General features: G+C 37.4%; 1 protein-coding gene and 1 pseudogene across 9 annotated transcripts in view; one reads left to right on the top strand and one right to left on the bottom strand.

The window, feature by feature from the left end:
- Positions 1 to 20263, bottom strand: part of CAPS2 (calcyphosine 2) — a 123701-nt gene that overhangs the window by 17220 nt on the left and 86218 nt on the right. For 7 of the 9 annotated variants that reach the window (XM_030939118.1, XM_030939111.1, XM_030939113.1 and 4 more), the window contains 5 exons: positions 12424 to 12543; positions 7868 to 7942; positions 6743 to 6838; positions 6556 to 6649; positions 1244 to 1359 (listed from right to left, as the gene is read on the bottom strand). In XM_030939118.1, coding sequence (XP_030794978.1) covers positions 1244 to 1359; positions 6556 to 6649; positions 6743 to 6838; positions 7868 to 7942; positions 12424 to 12543 — 501 coding nt within the window. The remainder of the gene's footprint in view (positions 1 to 1243; positions 1360 to 6555; positions 6650 to 6742; positions 6839 to 7867; positions 7943 to 12423; positions 12544 to 20263) is intronic. The other 2 variants (XM_030939114.1, XM_030939117.1) reach the window with 1 other exon arrangement.
- On the top strand, positions 13264 to 14478 carry LOC115899943 (annotated as a pseudogene).

The raw sequence follows: 20263 nt of genomic DNA, 5'->3' as shown, positions 1-20263 counted from the left end.
GATTCTCCCACCTTAGCCTTCTGAGTAGCTGGGACTACAGGCGCCTGTCACCATGCCCAGCTGATTTTTGTATTTTTTGGTAGAGACGGGGTTTCACCATATTGGCCAGGCTGGTCTCGAACTCTTGACCTTGTGATCCGCCCACCTTGGCCTCCCAAAGTGCTGGGATTACAGGAGTGAGCCACTGTACCTGGCCAACATTCATTTTTGTAACAATTTTAATGTTTTAAATATTTAATTACAACTATTAAATTTAAAAGCAATTTTACCTTGCAAAGCATAAGATGAAAAAATGTTATTTTAAAAGCCCCCTCAAATGCGTTCATTTTTAGCAATATAGTAAATGATGAACACAGACTTCTTACAGCCACTTTGTAGGATATAGCCTCTAACATACATATATAAAATCACGGGAATTATATATGTTTTTAAAATCACATGTATATATTCCTGTTACTTAAAAAATCATTTTAAAAGCAATGTTTGATGTATAGAACTAATTTTTACTATGTACTTTATCAATCAATGAATACTGTAAGCATATGGGACCCTGAGACTTTTTTAGATACTAAAAAAGTCATCATCATAACAACGTGAAAAAAATTGTTGGCCGGGCGCGGTGGCTCAAGCCTGTAATCCCAGCACTTTGGGAGGCCGAGACGGGTGGATCACGAGGTCAGGAGATCAAGACCATCCTGGCTAACACGGTGAAACCCCGTCTCTACTAAAATATACAAAAAATTAGCCGGGCGAGGTGGCGGGCGCCTGTAGTCCCAGCTACTCGGGAGGCTGAGGCAGGAGAATGGCGTGAACCCGGGAGGCGGAGCTTGCAGTGAGCTGAGATCCGGCCACTGCACTCCAGCCTGGGCGACAGAGCGAGACTCCGTCTCAAAAAAAAAAAAAAAAAATTGTTACAATATTGTATTGATACCCTTTTTTAAAAAAATTTATTCCTTTTGGTAATATTTGGTAAAATAAAAGTGTTATAGCAAAGGCATACTAATAAGGTATCTTTAACATAAAAATGAATATTTTAAAATATTTGATTGATTATAACTGTTCCCACACATGAAGTGTATTTGAGTACAAGATAGTACATAAAATACACATGTAGCTGTGCTTGTTTTTTAAAAATATAAACCTTAACGAAGTTATAAATACCTTGCAGTAGAATGTCATTTTAAGATAATTTAAAAATAGTGTTTTCACCTGCTTCAAAATGCCAAATGCATATTTAACTTACTTGAGAGAATCCAAAGCTATTTGATCAATATATGTGATTCGGAGTTTAAAAAACGTGTTTTCTTTCATGCTTTCTGGAAGGCTGGCATCAGAACTCAAAAATGTCAAGGTTGCACCCTAAAGAAATGAACAGATGAATGAAGCTAGAAAGTATATAAGAAATAAAATATAACTAACATCAATTTAAAATAATTGATTTTGATTAATGTGACATGATATACTTTAATAATGGTAAAAAAGTATATTCGGAGAATGCTTATATGTATTTGGAGAAATTATACAGATAAAGAAACTAATATCTCTGTCAATCTCAGAACAGTCTTCTATTTAACAATCCATGTGAATAAAAAAAGCCAGCAATATAATAAACTCAGTTTTTTTAATGACAATGAGAGGAAAAAAGAAAAAATAAATTAATTGAAATTATGACATCCCTAAATAGAGCTATTGGCCCACAGAATGATATAGCACAAATTAAAGAACTGTGAAGATTTCTCATACTCTTTCAGCTGGACTTTTGATGACAGAAGTTTCCTAACTATAAAATCTAATTTCAACCTAATTAGAACATCAAAACTTCAGTCACAAAATTCCTCTCAAAAAATCTTAATCTAAACTTATAAAATTATTATTTTAATTTCTAAGCTTCTCCAATAAACATAAACAGTGCAAGGACAAATACCAAATACAACTTTTTTTTTTTTTTTGAGATGGAGTCTTGCACTGTCACCCAGGCTGGAGTGCAGTGGCACGATCTCTGCTCACTGCAGCCTCCTACTCCAGGGTTCAAGCAATTCTCCTGCCTCAGCCTCTGGAGTAGCTGAGATTACAGGCACCCACCACCACGCCCAGCTGATTTTTATTTTATTTATTTATTTATTTATTTATTTATTTATTTTGTATTTTTAGCAGAGACGGGGTTTCACCATGTTGGTCAGGCTGGTCTCAAACTCCTGACCTCATGATCCACTCACCTGGGCCTCCCAAAGTGCTGGGATTACAGGCATGAGCCACTGCACCTCGCCAACAAATACAAATTTTAAATAGGGGCTTAATTCTGCCTATTGAATAGAAGGGAAGGATGTCCTTCCCCTCCATTTTCTCAGAACATTTACTTTACAGAATTTGTAATTATAATGTCAGTACTTTCTCCTCTCTTTGAAATATATACAAATACTTCTGAAAATTAGATAAGCCTGTTGTCAGTTTTATGACCTAGATAAGGCTTTCTCAAGGACCCGTGAGCCACTCTTTGAGTGTAAACATCAAGGGAGAGAGCACAGCTATCTCCCAGTTTCTGTGAGAGCGTGGGAGCCTAACTTCCTTAGGCACCTTGCTCTAAGTGCAAAACCACCTCCTGTCACAAAGATATGAAAAGTTTGTTTTTTTCTTCCCCTGGATAAAGCCAATTAGCTAATACAGATAGTCACTCTAATTACCAGGTCAATCTAGGATAAATTATGTGTGACAAATGGTACCGTAAAGTCTTCTTACTTGAGAACTAGTTATTGTTTATACCAAAAACATGTATGTCTAGGGGTAGGAAGGAGGTGATCCCTTTCCTCCCCATCATAATGCTCTTTGCCCACATCCCTGTAACAAAAGACAAGTTTACAAGAGAAAAGCATAACAAATTTACTAATGTGCATAAGCATAGGAGCCATACTAAAAAAAAAAAAAGAAAAAGAAAAAGAAACAGAAAAAAAGAAAGAAAACTCAAAGAGCCAGATGGTTGATACTTAAATATTCTCCTCATTGGGGAGAGGGAAATGGGGGAGGTTGTAAATGAATGGGCCTGGAAGACCAGATTGTGGTTTGTAAATGATTCCCTTTGGTTGCTGAATGGGACCAAAGGACAAACAACAGCCTGTGGACAAGTTATAAGAAGGTGAAGACCAGCCTGTATAACATAGCGAGACCGTACAACAACAACAACCAAAGGTAAGATGAAAACTGAAAAAAGAATTCTCAATTTTTTAGTTAAAAATTTAAACATATTTGACTACAAAACTTGGCAAAATTAACCTATACTTCAAATTTAAAGCTTTGTGGGGTTTTTTTGTTTTTTTCTTTGTTTTTTCTGGTGGGCAAATATTTCATCTCCCCAGTATTTGGCAAATAAAGCCTTTTGGGAAACCGGCTAGCAAGATGCTGCACCACCATAGCTGTCAGCATGATGGAAATTAGTGTATATCCAACATCACCCTTTTGCACTTATTTAGTCTTTCATCCAGTCTTCACTGATGAAAAATCTGGACACATATGATGTTTGCTTTGTCTTCATGTTTTTAATACAAAAATAGAGATATTAAAAATACCCCTTCAGGAATAAGAGTGGTTTAGGCACTTGCACAAGTTGCAACTTATCACATTTAAATCCATTCATTAAATACATATGTATTCAGTGTCTACTAAGTACTTGTCACTATTCCAGTTGCTAGGAACATGGTAGTGGTCATGATAGATAAGTCCTTACCTTCAAGGGGTTATAGCATCATGTCAGAGAAAATAATGAATAGATAAAAATATACATACATACTATATGGTCAGGACTATGAAGAAAAATTAAGCCCATTAAAAGAACAGAGGAGGGCAGGAGTGCTATATTAGATACTATGTTCAGATCTGGACTCTTTCAGTCTTTAATCTTTTAGATCTTCGTAATAGAATAACACCCAGAAATTAGGAAGGCTTTAGAGAAATAAGTGATCTTCTGACAGCACGAAAAACAAAACAAAACAAAAACCTGAAAGAAATAAAGAAAAGACTACCAGAGATAGAAAAGAAGATGCATAAAGGAAGAACCAAAGAATCTGCAATTCAGATTGGAAGATGGAGAACTATGAGTGATAAAGTGAAATATTATCCTGGATTTAGATTATAATAATCTGGGCAGAAACTTAGTAGAACATAGCAGTTTAGATTGACTTTTTAGTTGAGTGAGGGTAAGACTGAGGATGAGAAGATTCAGAGTCTCCTGTAAATAATTATTATGTTAAGCAATTAAGAATATGTGATCTGTGTAACAGTGTTATGCATAGAAGCATATGTGTGTATACTTATATGTGTGCCTAAGGGAACAGCCTGCGTCAGTGCATATATGCATGCATATGAGTGAATACATATGTGGGTACACCTTTATGCAGGCGCATCTGTGGGCACATATGCACATTCATGTATTATCTTAAAAACTGGCACCAAAATTTCTTTTATGGAGTGTTTAGAAAAAGACTTAATGAGGCATATAGACATGAAAAGACAAGTTCCACAGCCATATCTGGAAAACAAAACAGAATACTCCCACCAAAAAAAAAAAGAGGGATAGGGTTGAATATTTCCGCATAAAACAATAGAAGATTGGTGGGGAGAAACAAGAGGTGGAAGAGTTAGAAAAATGGAGAAGAGTGCTTTTACCATGGGAAATATTCAAGGGATGTATTTTTAACAGTAGGGATGTCTAATAATAAATTGTAAATTGCTTACAATGCTACAATGTGAACATCTTTTGATATTCCCTTCAAAATGTCTGCTACACACACAAAGCATCATATATGTGGTTTATATATAGCTGGCTGAATTTCTTTCCTTCCTCTCTCTCTTTCTTTCTTTCTTTCTTTCTTTCTTTCTTTCTTTCTTTCTTTCTTTCTTTCTTTCTTTCTTTCTTTCTTTCTTTCTTTCTTTCTTTCTTTCTTTCTTTTTCTTTCTTTCTCTTTCTTTCTTTCTTGGAAATCATAAAAAAGAACAGAGTTCCACATCTACTTCAAAGAAATATGGAATAAGGATAGTGAGAATAAATCATAAACTACACTAAATTTTTGGAGACATAAACTCAAACTTTAAACTTGGAATATGCATTAAATATTCTTCTGCAGGCTGTGAAATGGGAGTCAGAGCTGATTTTCTCTAGATCTCAAGAGGCAGGCTTCAGTGCCATATGTATAGTGTATAGTGTATTTAAGTGTAAGATGTAAAATTTTTCCTCAACCCATACTTCTCCCTTAACTGGGTACCAAATTGTACTGGCTCTACCTATCAAATAACTTTTATTTGTCTAATTAGCTTCATAGCCAGAGTCACTTGCTTATTCAGGTTTCCATAATCCCTCTCCTTGATTAATATAATTCAATCCCATCCTGCCCTTGTGTATCTAGTCTTCAATTCCTTCCCCACATTGTAGCCAGACAGATCTTTCAAAATCACAAATCTGATCATGCCACCTTCTCCCACTCCATTCACATCTTCTCTTCCAGTGACTCCCCAATACATGTTAGATAACTCTTTAACATAGGCTGCTTTTTAATAAGCTCTGACTCATCTCTTGCCAGCCTCCACCTTGAACTCTCCTCCAACCAGACTGAACTACTTCCAGTTCTCCAAATAAGTCATGTGCTCTCTTCCTTTTTGTTCTTAGCACAAGCTGTCTTCTCCACCTGGAAGCTTTTCCCCACCCTCAACTATCCCCTTATCCCAGCCTTGCTAACTCCTAGTCAAGGGTAGATGGCACTTTCTCTAGGGAGCCTCCTTTGATTCCACAAAACTGGGCTGTCACCCCTCCTATCTGGCCCACATTGCCCCTCCTATCTGGCCCTCCTATCTATCTGTGTCTCCAATTAGACTGTCAGCTCCACAAAAGCAGGGAATGAGTCTAACTTACTGCTCCATCTATAGATCTTAGGATAGAAACATATATTACCTGAATGATCACTGTGGATAGTGCTGTATTTTAATCAAGATATAAAGTGTAAATACGATTTAAAATTTTAGAGCACCACGCAAACTGTAGCACTATCTATGCTCCACCCATTCTAGGGAATCCTTGTGACATACCAAATGCCAGGAATTTCCTGAAGTGGGAAAATCACAAGGAAGATAGGCTATCTGTCAGAAAAGTGATAGCTCCAGAGGCCCATACCCCTTCACATGGAGGAAACTGTCCATCCTCAGAGGATAAACCTACTTTAGGTAAAGAATATCTCCTGGTGCTATTGAGATAGCCACTTAGCCAATGACACAGCTTTGAAGAACCTTTCAAAATATGAAGATACAACTTCATCTGGAGACAACCCACATTGTGGAATGGGAAGGGGGGTGTTACAGAAAATAAATGCTATGCTTGTATTCATTCTTGAGATTTGGGGCTGGGAAGCAGAAGTTCCTGGGAAAACATCAACCATTAGCCCACATAAATGACCCTGTTCAGGACGGAGGAGAGGAAATAAATTGAAGACTAGAAGCCCTGCTCCTCTACCTCCATAGGACTCCACAAAATCCACCATCTGGTATTAAATGTGTGCACACACACACACAACTTACAACATAAAAATCACCAAGTCGGTACTGTTTTCCTTTTCTTCGTCCACACTGATGACTATAAATGCTTTTTTGAATAAAAGGAAGCACAATTGTTCTAGAAAGTAAATGAAAAAAAAAAAATGGAAAGTTATTTAGTTTCTCTCAGAAGTGATCATCTCCAGAGTTCTAACAATGTTTTATGGCATACCTATTTTTCCCAAATTGTCGATATTCATAAATTGTAAGGGATTGGTCATGAGTGAAAAAGAACCCAATCAGCTCTCTGCAAGCATCACGTCCATTACTGGAAAAAATAGAACGATATCAAATATCTTCAAATAGAATAATTTTTAGATTAATTAACTAAAAAAAGTGTGCATCTCAAGAGGGAGAGCTAACTCTCTTATGTATGTGGCAATGAGTGAAGGTTATGGGAAACTGTAGGGAAAACATAAAAACACAGCTTGCTGAAATGTCTACTAAAAGTTAGATTTGAATGCAGAAAAAAAATATTACACTGACATGAAAAGTGGATATATTTACAATGTAAATTATTAATTCAACATAGACTTTTAAGATAAAGTGAATTATCTTTAAAAGTGTTGAGCTTGTGCCGGGCGCGGTGGCTCACGCCTGTAATCCCAGCTCTCAGGGAGGCAGAGGCGGGAGGATAGCTTGAGCCCAGGAGTTCGAGGCCTGCCTGGGTAATACAGCGAGACCCCATTCTCCACAAAAAGGAAAAAAAAAAAAAAAAGACCAAAAAAAAAAAGTGTTGAGCTTGTAAGAAGGCACACATAGATACAAATTTATTATCTTTTATTGTCATAGAAAGCTTTAAAATCACTTAAAAATATATAATTTAAAATACACATTTTACTAGTAATATAGAGAGAACATCAAGTAGAATTATGTATTACTGGAAGATTATAAGACTGAAATAATAGATTTAAGAATTATTTTCCTTGTCACTGCATCTATCGATAATCTGTTAAATCATTAAGATAAAATTAAATAAAGCAGCTTATAAAACATTAGTTTTCAGTTTACAATACTCTGGTAGTAATATAACTCTTAAAAATTCACTGCTAAGTTACTTTTTAAAAAACATTTAAATTCACTTCAAAGATAACTTTTAATTAGAATGTTTTTCCTACAGATTCATATTTCCTATTTTTTATAACAGATTACTAGATATTACATTAAAATGTCTGTTCTAAATTCACATATTTTTAAATGATACACACTTATCTAATCTCATTACTGTTATTTCTATTCAAAAGAGAATATGTTTTTGTAATCACAGGATTAAAAATTTTAATAAAATCACAATTACCGTGATATGATCCTACCATCAAATTGTAATTTATGAGAAAGCACATTTTCAGTTAATGTAGAATGAGTTCTTATCCTGTTAAGAAATACATTTTGTCAGTAACTCTTTAAGATACCTATAACTTGATGGAAATTAAAATGTACAAAAAAAGTTATGTTAATATTTTGAAACCACACAGATTGGATAAAGATAAAGGTACTCTTTTTTTTTCAGATTGCTAATTGTAGCAGACACAAAAGAAATAACTCTGAAATATAGTATATAATATGTGAATGACTTTTATCTTAGAAGTTATACCATCAAAGTGCTATAAAAGTAAATATTGAACAGAGATATAACATTTGTGACTGGCACTGTTGCAGGGCTACCCAAGTGCCATTTCCAACCCTCTTCTTCTTTGCTTCCCTCCCACCATAGAATTTGCTCTTAGCATCTTGCAATTAAGGATGAGTAAGGGACCTAGTTCTGCCAATAAGCTTCCAGGAAAGATTTTCTTTTGTCCTGGTAAGAGAGTGGCATGAGAAGAGTTCCTGCCTGTGAACATGGCAGGAATATGATGCTAGGAGCCACTATAGCCACCATGAGATCAAGCCACCACATCAGAATGACCAAAAAGATACAGGAAAGCCAGCCTAGAGCTGTAATATCACTAAGCTACTGAACCAAAATCAATAAATGTCTATCTCCAAGCAGCTAACTATATAAGAAAAATAAATTCTGACTTGTTTAAGCCACTATCAATCGATTTTCAGTGATGTGTAACTGAAAACATTCCTTACCAGAATAACCAAAGAGTGAGGAAGAGTGCTGAATGAAGTTCGAACCTTGTCATAGATCAATAGGTTATTTAAGCATTATGGCCTTCAGACAGTACTGAATGATCTCATAAAGGCTGCCAGCCCTAAAATTCTATTTAACAATATAAAGCAAAACCAAAGCACCCTACTGCCAATAATCTCCTATATATTAAGAGATCTGAAGACTAAATGATACATTTCTTCTTTGCTTCACAAATAATTTAATAATATTTCTCCCACAAAACTGCAGGTATAATGAAATGGCAGTAATGTAATTAGTAAGTAAGTGTGTGGGTCACTGGAATCTTGAAAGCTACACCTCTATAAAATCTGGGTATCTACAAAAAGGAAGCAGGGAACAGGAAACATAAGCCTGCAAACCAAATGAGAGTTTGTAAGCACAGAGTAGAGCCATGGGAGCTTAACCACCTCAATTCAATTTAATCCACTGGGATTAATGTGTTTATTGAATGCCCACTATGTGCCTGAAACAACAGTAACAGCTACCATTTATTGAGAATTTCCCAGACACTAGTCATTGTTAAAATCACTTTAATGTGTATTGGTTTATTTACTACTTACAATAACTCTGAGGTAAGTGTTATTATTCCCATTTTTCAAATAAATTTTATAGAAACAGAGACAGAAGAGTAAATTGCCCAGGGCCATATGATTAGTAAATGGCAGAGCTAGAAAAAACTTTGCTCTTAACCATCACATTATATTGCTTTTCAATAGTAAACAGAACTCACTTTAACAGTGACAAATGGAAGTAGCAGCTTCAAGGGCCCTGTAGTCTTCTCAAAAAGATAAAAGTAAATATGTATTTACACTATAAAATGCAAAGTGCCATGTTGGGTTTTAGGTGCCCAATTCCTTTTAGGAACCCAAGTTCCTTACCAATACATAAAGAATAATCAGAAAGACTGAAGATTAAAGTATGAATTTTAGTATTGATAAAGCTATTAGAAACCACGGCTTAGGTATGCAGCAACCACAAGCTAGTCCTTACCACTATAATTAAACAGACTAACCCACTCATTTCCACTGGGGAGGGACCCTCTAAAACAATGCACAGGGCAGAATGTGTGCTTCTGCAGGCTGCTGCCTCCCAAACAAAGGGGAGAGGGAGGGCTGCACTACCCACGCCAATTCCTGCTTCTAAATTTATGAAGCAGAACTCTCTCCTCCTCTGGGAAGAATAAATGGGCGGTAAGAGGAGTGAAAGCTACAAATTCAATAATTCTAATTGATACCACAACAGGATTTCTCATGGAACTAGATTAGCTTGAAACAAGTTGCAGGTATTTACTCTAATACAACGCAATACTAATTAGGATAATATTGACGCAGGGAAACAGATAATACTGAAGAAAAAGTCTAGAAACCAACCATGCGTTAGACATGCATATAACATGTCATGTCATAATTATGCATATAACTTGACATATGACATATGTGGCATTACAAGTCAGAGGGAAAATGATTTAGTGGTAGGCAGAGATTATTTTTAAGGAATATACAAAGGGCATTAACAATATAGGGAAAGAGGAAAACTGGCCTATGTTAAAATTAGGAACTCCTATTTCTAACTTTAGTTTTTAAGACAGATACAGTCAAGAGAATGAAAAGGTAACTACAGAGTAGGACAAGATATATGTGACAAATATAGTTGAAAAAGGATTCATTTCTAAAACATGTAAATAAGATCCACAAATACTAAAAAGACAGACAACTCAACAGGCTTGAATGGAAATTTTGTATGAGAATATCTAGATGGCCTATATACACATGGAAAAGTACTCAACTACATTAGTCTCCAGTGAAATGCAAATTAAAATCACTAATACACAACCATAAGAAGAACTCAAATAAAAAAAGGCAGACAATACCAAGCTCTGGCAAAGATATGGTGCAACAAGAACACTCATACTGCTACTGGTGGGAGTGTAAATTTCAGCAACCAGTTGGGAAAGCTATTTGGCTGCATCTTTTAAAGCTGAACATATGGATACTAAATGGTCCAACAATTCTACTTCTAAGTATATACTCAGCAGAAATGAGTACATATGTTTACCAAAAGGCATGAGCAAGGAAGTTCATAGCAGCACTATTCATAAACAGCCAAATATCTATCAACCTCTGAATACATAGGTTGTGGCATGTGGTACAATGAAATACCATACAACGATGAGATTAAAAAAAAGACAACTACAAATAACACCATGGATAAAACTACAAACATAATGTTGGGTAAAAGAAGCCAAATACATTTCACTATGTATATCAAAATATCATGTTATACATCTTATATACAACTAAATAAATAAGTGCCATTAGAGAAAAAAAAATAAGCTGGACATAGAGTCTAGATTTCTTGTAATTTCATTTCCATAAATTTCATAACCAGGCAGTTCTAATCTATGATATTAAGATAGAGAGGTTAACCTGGTATAGCAGGGGAAATGAATAGTAACTGGGAGGCAGCATAAGGGGAGGTATCTGCGGTACTGGCAATTGTCTGTTTCTTGATCTGGGCATTTGGTATATGAGTGTTGTTCTATTTTTGATAACTCCTACATTGTGCACCTAAAATGTGTGCACTGTGAATGTACGTTTTATTTCAATGAAAGTTTACTTTTAAAAAGGAAAGTTTAGATGTGTGGTACATAAATGACGACCTCCTCTGGCCCAACATGTCTACATCCTAATCCTTGGAACATGGGAATACATTATATGATAGAAGAGATGTGGTATATGTGATAAATTAAGAACATTAAAATGGAGAGATTATTGGGATTATCCAGGTAGATTTAATGCACTCATACATGTCCGTATTGGAGGAATGTAGAGAGAAATGCATCTATAGAAAAAGAGTGACAGAGTGATGCAGCATGAAACCAGCTATTGCAGACTTTGAAGATGGAGGAAGGGGCCGTGAGCCAGCTTCTAGAAGCTGCAAAAGGCAAGAAAACAGCTTCACCCCTAAAACCTCTAGAAGGAATGTAGCCCTATCAATCCCATGATTTTAGGCATCTGAACTCCAGAACAATTAAAGAATAAATCTGTGTTTTAGAATACTAAGCTCATGGTAATTGTTACAGCAGCAATAGGAAACTAACACATGATGCTTCTAAATATTTGAATGGATGAAAGCAAGGGCTTTCAGAAAATAAGAATGAGACAAAACAATTAAAAAAATATGAAAATACTAACAATTACGGTAGTCTGAAAATATAAAAAAGTTACTGTGGGTACTGGTAGATTTTTTTATGTCTACTAAAGCTGAGGTTAGATGTCAGTGAAACTGTTGAAGAATTGAAGTGGACAGCATCAGAGGATTGTAAAAGATCATACCAATTCTAAGGTTGAAAAAGCTACAACGTAAAATGCAAAAAAAAAAAAGTGTAATCAATACCAATTTTTAACATGCCAATGAGATTTAGCCATTATATATAACACGCGTAAAATATCTTGGTAACTATATGATACATTTTCACATCCATTATCTCCAAAGGTTGTGGCTTTTTTTCCCCTAAATTACAAATAAAAAATCTAGAGGGCAAAGAGAGTAAAATAAGGTATTGCCCCGATATCATAAAGTAGCAGAATTGGGAGCTGAACTAAAAAAATTCCACTTTTCTTTATATAGAAAAAAGTGAAACAAACACAAAAGCTCCAGCTAGACACAGAAGTACATTTTAAAAATACTTTTAGAACATAGTGCATCTTCATTTTATGTAATTAAAATCTTCTTACTTTGTTTCATGTAGTGTTCTTTTTCTAAATCGAAGAGGTGTCATCTTTGAATCTGGAAGGATATGATCACTTTCTTTTCGCTCAATGGCTAAATTTTGTTCTGGATCACTGATTACAGCCCTATATAGGAAAATAGAAAGTCCTACAATTAAATATGATCATGCATTACTTTAAAATTCACATATTTTTAAGCAGTTCTAAAAGTTCATATACCAAATGAAAATTTACAACACTGTCAGAATAATACTTTTATTAAATGTATTTAAAAATATTTTCCATTGGCTCAAGCCTGTAATCCCAGCACTTTGGGAGGCCGAGATGGGCGGATCACGAGGTCAGGAGATCGAGACCATCCTGGCTAACACGGTGAAACCCCATCTCTACTAAAAAAATACAAAAAATTAGCCGGGCGTGGTGATGGGCGCCTGTAGTCCCAGCTACTCGGGAGGCTGAGGCAGGAGAATGGCGTAAACCCGGGAGGTGGAGGTTGCAGTGAGCCGAGATCCCCCACTGAACTCCAGCCGGGGTGACAGAGCCAGACTCCGTCTCAAAAAAAAATAAAAAAATAAAAAAATAAATAAATAAATAAATAAATAAAAAGAAGCTTCCACAATGTACTGGTTGACTTGAAATTAAGGCAGAATTCTCCTAATGGGAATTTAGCCTAAGAAACTTCTTGAAAAAAAATATATATATATATATATTTTCCATAAGAAAGTAAATATTCCTTTTTCCAGAAGTATTATCTAAAACTGAATTGAAATTTCGGAGGGAGTTAAGAGCTCCATGTTTTTATTTTACTATTCTTTAAACAAGCAGACACAGTGCTGGTTTCTGATCATGTGGGAGGTGGGTAGGAGAGAACACAGGTAAAGTAAAATAAGAATACAAAGTCATAAATGCCACAACAGAAATTCAATGAACAAACACAGAAGAGAATAACAATTCCTAGAAGACATAGAGAAGAGTTTATGAAAGGCATCCTAGAAGAGGAGATATTTGCACTGATTCTTAAACGGTGAGAGTACAAGACTTCCTCTCCAGGAGTCCACGGAGGAGGGCAGACTCAAAGTGCTCCTGGACGCAGAGGCTCTTGTCAGACACGGAGCAGACAGGTCGGAACAAAGTAAGGATCTCAGCGACCTCAACTTTGCAGCCGAGGCCTCCAGCTCTGAGGTGCATAGCAACCCTGGGGTTTTGGTAGGCGTTCCTCTGTTCGCGACCCTGGCAGAGCCGCAGAGCCCTCCTTGAGACCTGACCACTGCCCCAGACCCCGAGCGACCCGAAGGCTCTGCAGCAGGCCGCGGAGAACGGCGGCGCCCACTAGGCCCCTAGCGCGGCCCAGTCTGGCCCAGCACAGCTGCTGAAGAAGGCGCACAAGCTCGTGTGGTACGTGCGGGTCAAGGACCAGAAGAAGATCATCATTTGGTTTTCAGACATGGAAGGATGTCATCGGCAGCTACAATTAGCGATGGAGGGGCATCCTCAGGCTCACCAGCCTCATTCTCGCCCAGGTGTTCGAAATGCACCATGGAAGCTGACCAGGCTGCACCAGAGGCTGTCCAGCCTCCACACCATGGAGTCTGAGCTGGTCAAAGCGCTGGAGCCCGAGGAGCTGGACAGGGTGTCTCTGAGCAACATCATGGTCCTGACAGGCGTTCTCATGGTCCTGAGCCTCATCTACTTGAAAGGCTGCAGCGCCAGAGAGATCGCCGTCTGGAACGTGCTGCGCGTCCTGGGGCTGTGGCCCTGGAAAAAGCAGTCCACCTTCCATTTTCGGGGACGTGCGGAAGCTCATCACCAAGGAGTTCGTCCAGCAGAATTACCTGAAGTACCGGCCCGGCCCGTACGTGCAGCAGCCGGTGCATGAGTTCTTCTGGGGCTCCAGGGCCGGCCGCGAAATTAACAACATGCAAATCATGGGGTTCCTGGCCATGGTCTTTAAGAAAGACCTCCAAGCCTTCCGGATACTGGGAAGCTATGGAGGAGGCCAGAGCTCTGCAGGAGACTAATCCCCCTGCCTACTGCTCCTGTAACAGTGTCTCCCAGGACTAGCAAGGTCTGAAGGCAGATGAATGGTTTCTGACCCTCACCAGGCCTGTGGAAGCGGTGGGGGTGGGTCACTAGAGTATTCAGGATTTACAGTGCAGTATTCATGTGTAACTTTACAGTACAGTGCTTTTATACCTTTTAGTGCAATGTTGTCATTTGGGTACTACTGTGTAGTGTTTGGGACATATGCATGTTTGTTTATAAGTAAGTTTGGTTGGCACTTTTGCTTTTGTGCTGCCTTTCTTGGATTTTTGTACCAGAGACGTGCTAAACTGATGAAATATATTGAGAAAGTTTCCATCGTATTCTTTTACATGGGACTGATGTGTACTGGGGTAGGCTGCTCCTGGCAAGTCTGGAAGAACTCACCAGCAAAGCTGACCTAACAAAGAGAAAAGTCAAGGCCCCTCTCTTCACGACCTTGCTGGGCACAGGAAACATCCTCACAGAGTGAACTGATTTGAATGGAGCTGGTCTCAATGTGGGCACTTGGCACACTTTACTAAACACATTTTCAACCCCACCATGAGTTAATGTTAAAGTAAACATTAAAGATTCTTGTGATATGACCAAAAAAAGTGAGTACAAGTTAGCACTCAAGAGGAGAAAGGAGTAAGGGTACCACAAGCAGAGGAACAATATGTGTACAGCCACAGCAGACAGCTCAGTGAGGACACACCTGAGGACTGTACACAGTGTAATGGAGGAGAGTACAGACTGCAACTAGACTGCCTGGATTCAATCCTTGCCTACCGCAATAATTAGCCGTGTAGCCTTATCTGGTCATTTTGCTCTGGGCCAAAGTTTTCTCATTAATAAAAGAAAGAATAATGGTATCTCCCCCACAGAAGTGATGTGAAGATTAAATAAATTAGTTAACATATACATATTGTTTAGGAGAGTACCTATAGTCTACTAAGTATTATAGAAGCACTCAATAGTTGAGGCTTTGCCTCCTAATTTCCCTTTTACTGCATATTTTACTGAATATGGATAAATATAGAGGCATGATAGCCCATCAGGTGGCATTGCAATGGTCTTGGAAAGTGATAGTAAGGGTCTACACTAAGGTGGCAGTAAACACACAGTTTGATCGAGGAAAAAAGATCCAGTGTTCCATAGAACAGTAGGAAGACTATAATTACAATAATATGTAGTAAATTTTAAAGTAGCTAGAAGATAATAATTACAATGTTTCTAACATACAGAAAAGACAAATATTTAAGGTTACGGCTATCCCAAGTACACTGACTTGATCTTTACAAATTATATTGTTAAATTATCTCATGTACCCCAAAACTATAAAATATATAAATACAAGAGAACACAAACAAAAAAATAATAAAAAGTAAATAAATAGACAAAGTAGAAAGAACAAATTCAAGAAACACCAACAGAACTAAAAAACTAATTGGATTTGAGGTCATCAAGTAGAAAGATATACAGTAACTGAACAATGTGAAATGAGATTCAATTAATAACATAAGGAACATAGGTGTCATTGTGTTTTTAAGGCGGGAGAATAGGGTCTGGAGGCAGGAAACCTAAGGTACATTCACGCTGACTTCCTAGAACTAAATCAAAAGGAAAACCCCAACTTTCCACAGTCAAGTAATAAAAGGACCAGAGGCTACTTCCTTTGCAACCACCCCCCTTTTCTGTGTGGCAGATGAAAAATTGAAAATACCTCTGATTGGTCCCCTCCCACGACCAATCATGATGGTTGTGGGCCAAGTCTAAATTTGCATAGGAGTATAACTTTGTAACTCACTTCAGCCTCTGACTGGTCACTTCCCATGACCAATCAGATATTTGCATAGGGTGTAACTTTGTAACTTCGCTTCAGCTTCTGATTGGTCACTTTCCACAACCAATTAGACTGATTGCAGGCCACTTCTTCATTTACATAAACAAAGCAGACAAAGTATGTAAATAGACAAAGTAAAAAGAACTGTATGTATGTATTTGTCATTACATACATTTACATGTACACCAAGTAACCAATGGTAAACCTCTAGAGGGTATTTAAGCCCCAGAAAATTCTGCAATCAGGTCCTTGAGCCACTTGCTCAGGCTGCTCCCACCCTGTGGAGTATACTTGGATTTTCAACAAATCTCGGCTTTTGTTGCATCATTCTTTCCTTGCTTTGCTTTTGTGTTTTGTCCAATTCTTTGTTCAAAGTGCAAAGAAACTAGACATCCACCACTGGTAATAGTTTTGATTTGTTATTGTTGTTATTAATATTATTTTAAGGGTAAGAATAATAGGTTATCCTCATATCCTTATGAGACAGGAAAACAGGGGAAATGATGCAGGAAAATAGCAAAAGGAATTAAAAGTTGGATAAAGAACAGAATGAGTAAAAGCATGAGAGCAGAAAGAAGGTGAAGAGGTGACTGAGCAAGAAGCGAGATAAGAAGCAGAGCTTCAGCAACCAAAACAAAAGTGAGATAAAAAAGTGAGTAAGGAGCTTGCAGTGAGCTGAGATCGCACCACTGCACTCCAGCCTGGGTGACAGAGCGAGACTCAGTCTCAAAAAAAAAAAAAAAAAAAAAAAAAGTGAGTAAGGAGCCCCCATGGCCAGCTAGGTTCGGACCAAACCTGTCAGGGGCAGCTCCCCAGAGAGGGGCATGCTCGTTAAAAAGAAGTATCCTTAAAATGACCTAATATGGTAATTAGCTACTTAAGTTTCATGCATATGGACTGCATATCATACATGTACTTAAAATTATGGGATGGAGATGACACACAAGCACACAAGGGCCACATTAACTCAGCAACATCTATTAATCAAAAGGCAGATACTGGCTAGAGATTAGGCATCCTTGGGAAGAGAAGAAAACAAAAAAACACATAAAAGGACCCAAAGGACCAAACTCAGGTTGATTTATCTCACAGAACTCAGTCCATTCCCCCACTCCAAGAGTGTAATACTGCGCTTAATACACTTCTGCTGCTTTGCTTCACTATCTCTGTGTGTCTCGTCCAGTTCTTTGTTCGGGACACCAAGAGCCTGGAACTACATGGCACCATTCAGTAACACTTTCCTCCTTAGCAGGTTGGGTTCCATGATTCATCAAAAGAGAATCCTGTACCCACCTTTTAACAATCTTGCCCTCTCTGGTTTTTTCTACTTGCCTGGAAAAACCCTAAGTCTGAATAAATTTGATGATTAACTGGATAAAAGAATAAATGAGTAGACATTTTTTAAAGGGTATCATGAACCTTCAAAACTATGAAAATGAAACAGCAATTCAAAGATAGAACTTATGAATTTATTGAGTTATTTCCATTGCTGGAACATTCAGGAAAAGCTTTAGTCATCTCTACCATATACTGTAGATTCTGTTCATTTGTGTGCCAAATTAGGAACTAAATCCTCTTTTTAAATTGAGCATTAAGATATTTTTTAAATTTCCCAAATGAAAAAGGCTGGCATTTATAAAAAAAGTGGCACCTATTCTATTCTCACACTTTATTTATCAGTTCTGTGTTAAATATACATACACAGAATGTTAGAGTTATAAGAAATCTTAATGTTAATTTGGCAGAAGCAAAAATCAAGACATACAGAAGGAAAATATGAAAGTTCAAACAGCGAATTAGTCACATAGCTAAACCTAAAACCAAATTCTGCTGACTCTATTTAAGTCCTCTTTTCCAGTTCATTCATTCATTTGCCTATTCAACAAGTTTTACTATACAGCTACTAGACTAGCCAATGGGAGTGTAATAGTGAGCAAAACTTCCAAAGTGCTCTGCCCTCATGAAGCTCACATTCTGAAGAGGCCGAAAGATAATTAACATGATAAACAGAGAAAATATAACATGAATTACATGTCCCTATGGAGGAAAAAATGAAATGGTAAGAAGATGCGAAATTTTGAGCAAGGGATCATAAATTTATTTATGGTCAATTTATTTATTTAAATTTATTTATGGTTTATTTAGTAAGGCCAAGGTAGGCCTCACCAAGGTGACTTCTAAGTAAAGATACGAGCTAAAATGAGTAAGCAGACATACAAATTTCTGGGGAAAAGGCATTCCAAGAAGAGGGGAAAATAAATGCAAAGTACCTAACACAGGAATGGAACCTGGTATGTTCCAGAACAGGGAGAAGTCAAATGGCTAGAGGAGAGTAGGTAAGAGGGAGAGAAGTCCAAGGTCCAAGGTCCAAGGTCCAATGGTGGGCTTGGATAGACTGTGTTATTGGCCCAAATTTTTTAGTAATCCTGATCCATATCCTCGCTATGGCCTCATTATAGGTGGTGTGTACTTTCTCACCCCTTGACCTTGAGCTTTTGACTTGCTTTGGTCAGTTACACACAGCTATATGACTCTGCTAATCTCAACTGAACTAACTCATACAAATGCGGGTTGGTTGGAAATCTGTTTATCTAGGATGGTCTCAGCTAAGTAGCTCAGTGGCATTTCTAGAAGGACCTTTTTCTTGAGACTACCAGACTAGTCAAGCAGTGTTCCTCTCTCAAAGGTGGCAGAAGCACTAAAGGGCAAATGGAAATACATGAGATCATTTAAGGCCTAAGATCAAACCTAAGACCACTGCTTTTGCTCATATACAACTGGGCAAAACAAAAAGTAAGGGTCTTCCAGCCAAGCCTAGCCTTGATAGATAACCTAAAGACACATGAGCAAAAATTACTGTTCTTTTAAGCTACTGATTTTTGTTGTGACACACAATTAATACGTGAGCCTTGTAGCTTTCACTGTGATTGAAATGAGAAATTCCTAGAGGGTTTTATCTGGCTTGCCTTTTAATAGATTAACTATGGGGTACTGGGTTGAAAATAAACCAGTAAGCGGCAAATGCAGAAACAATGAGGCCAGTTAAGTAGTCCCTGAAATAATCCAGGAGACACAAAATAAGTTTGAATAGGATGGTGGTAGCACAGGGAATAAATCTATGTTGATGGTAGGACTGAGAGTGTTTGTTGACAAGCTAGATATAGTATTTGAGAGAAAGAGAGGGATCAAAGGCATCACTAGGATTTTGGGTCTTAGTAACAAGAACAATTGACTTGCCATGGAGGAAAATTAAAGATTTGGTCATGGTGGAAGAGAGGGCAGTAAAGTTTCAGACACCCAGATTGGAGAAAGTTAAATTGAAATCTTAGAGAAGCATCAGAATATAGGTGGTTTTTAAAGGCATGCTACTGGATGAGATCACTTAAAAAGCAAATACAAAAGAGGTCCAAGAACTGAGCTCTTGGGCACACCCACGTTTAAAGACTGGGAAGATGAAAAAGAACCACAAGAGATTCTGAGAAGGGGAGAAAGGTAGGAGAACAGTCAAGTGTCGTGTGCAGGAAGCCATGCAGAGAAAAAAAAAAAAAAAAAAAAAAAAAACCTGCCTCAAAGAAAATAAAGTTTCAAATGAGACAGCTGCTGCAGATGGGCCAAGTAAATGAGAACTGAGAAATCATTAGTCTAGCAATATGGATGTCACTACTTCTGGAAAAAAGTTGTTGGAGGCATGGTGGAGGTAAAAACACTAAGTTCATGAGACAATGGAAGGAGGGACAAGGGAGACTCTAGGTATAACTATTTCAAAGAATTCACTGAAAAACGTGCATGTAGAAACATGCATCATTCTTTCTGTCATTCATTCCTTCTGCCACGTAACTAAACAGTTTTTTCAAAGCTAAGTCTTACTTTTTCCTTGAAGTAGATAATTCCAACCTCTTCAGAAATTCTAGCATACTTCCATATTATCATGCAATTCAGCAATGCACATGTTAAAATTTTAGTTTTCTAATGGGTTTTAAA

Source organism: Rhinopithecus roxellana, chromosome 10, assembly GCF_007565055.1.
Source record: "Rhinopithecus roxellana isolate Shanxi Qingling chromosome 10, ASM756505v1, whole genome shotgun sequence".
Taxonomy (NCBI): Eukaryota; Metazoa; Chordata; class Mammalia; order Primates; family Cercopithecidae; genus Rhinopithecus; species Rhinopithecus roxellana.
Note: the sequence above shows the minus strand (reverse complement) of the source record. Positions and strands in the feature narration are given on the sequence as shown.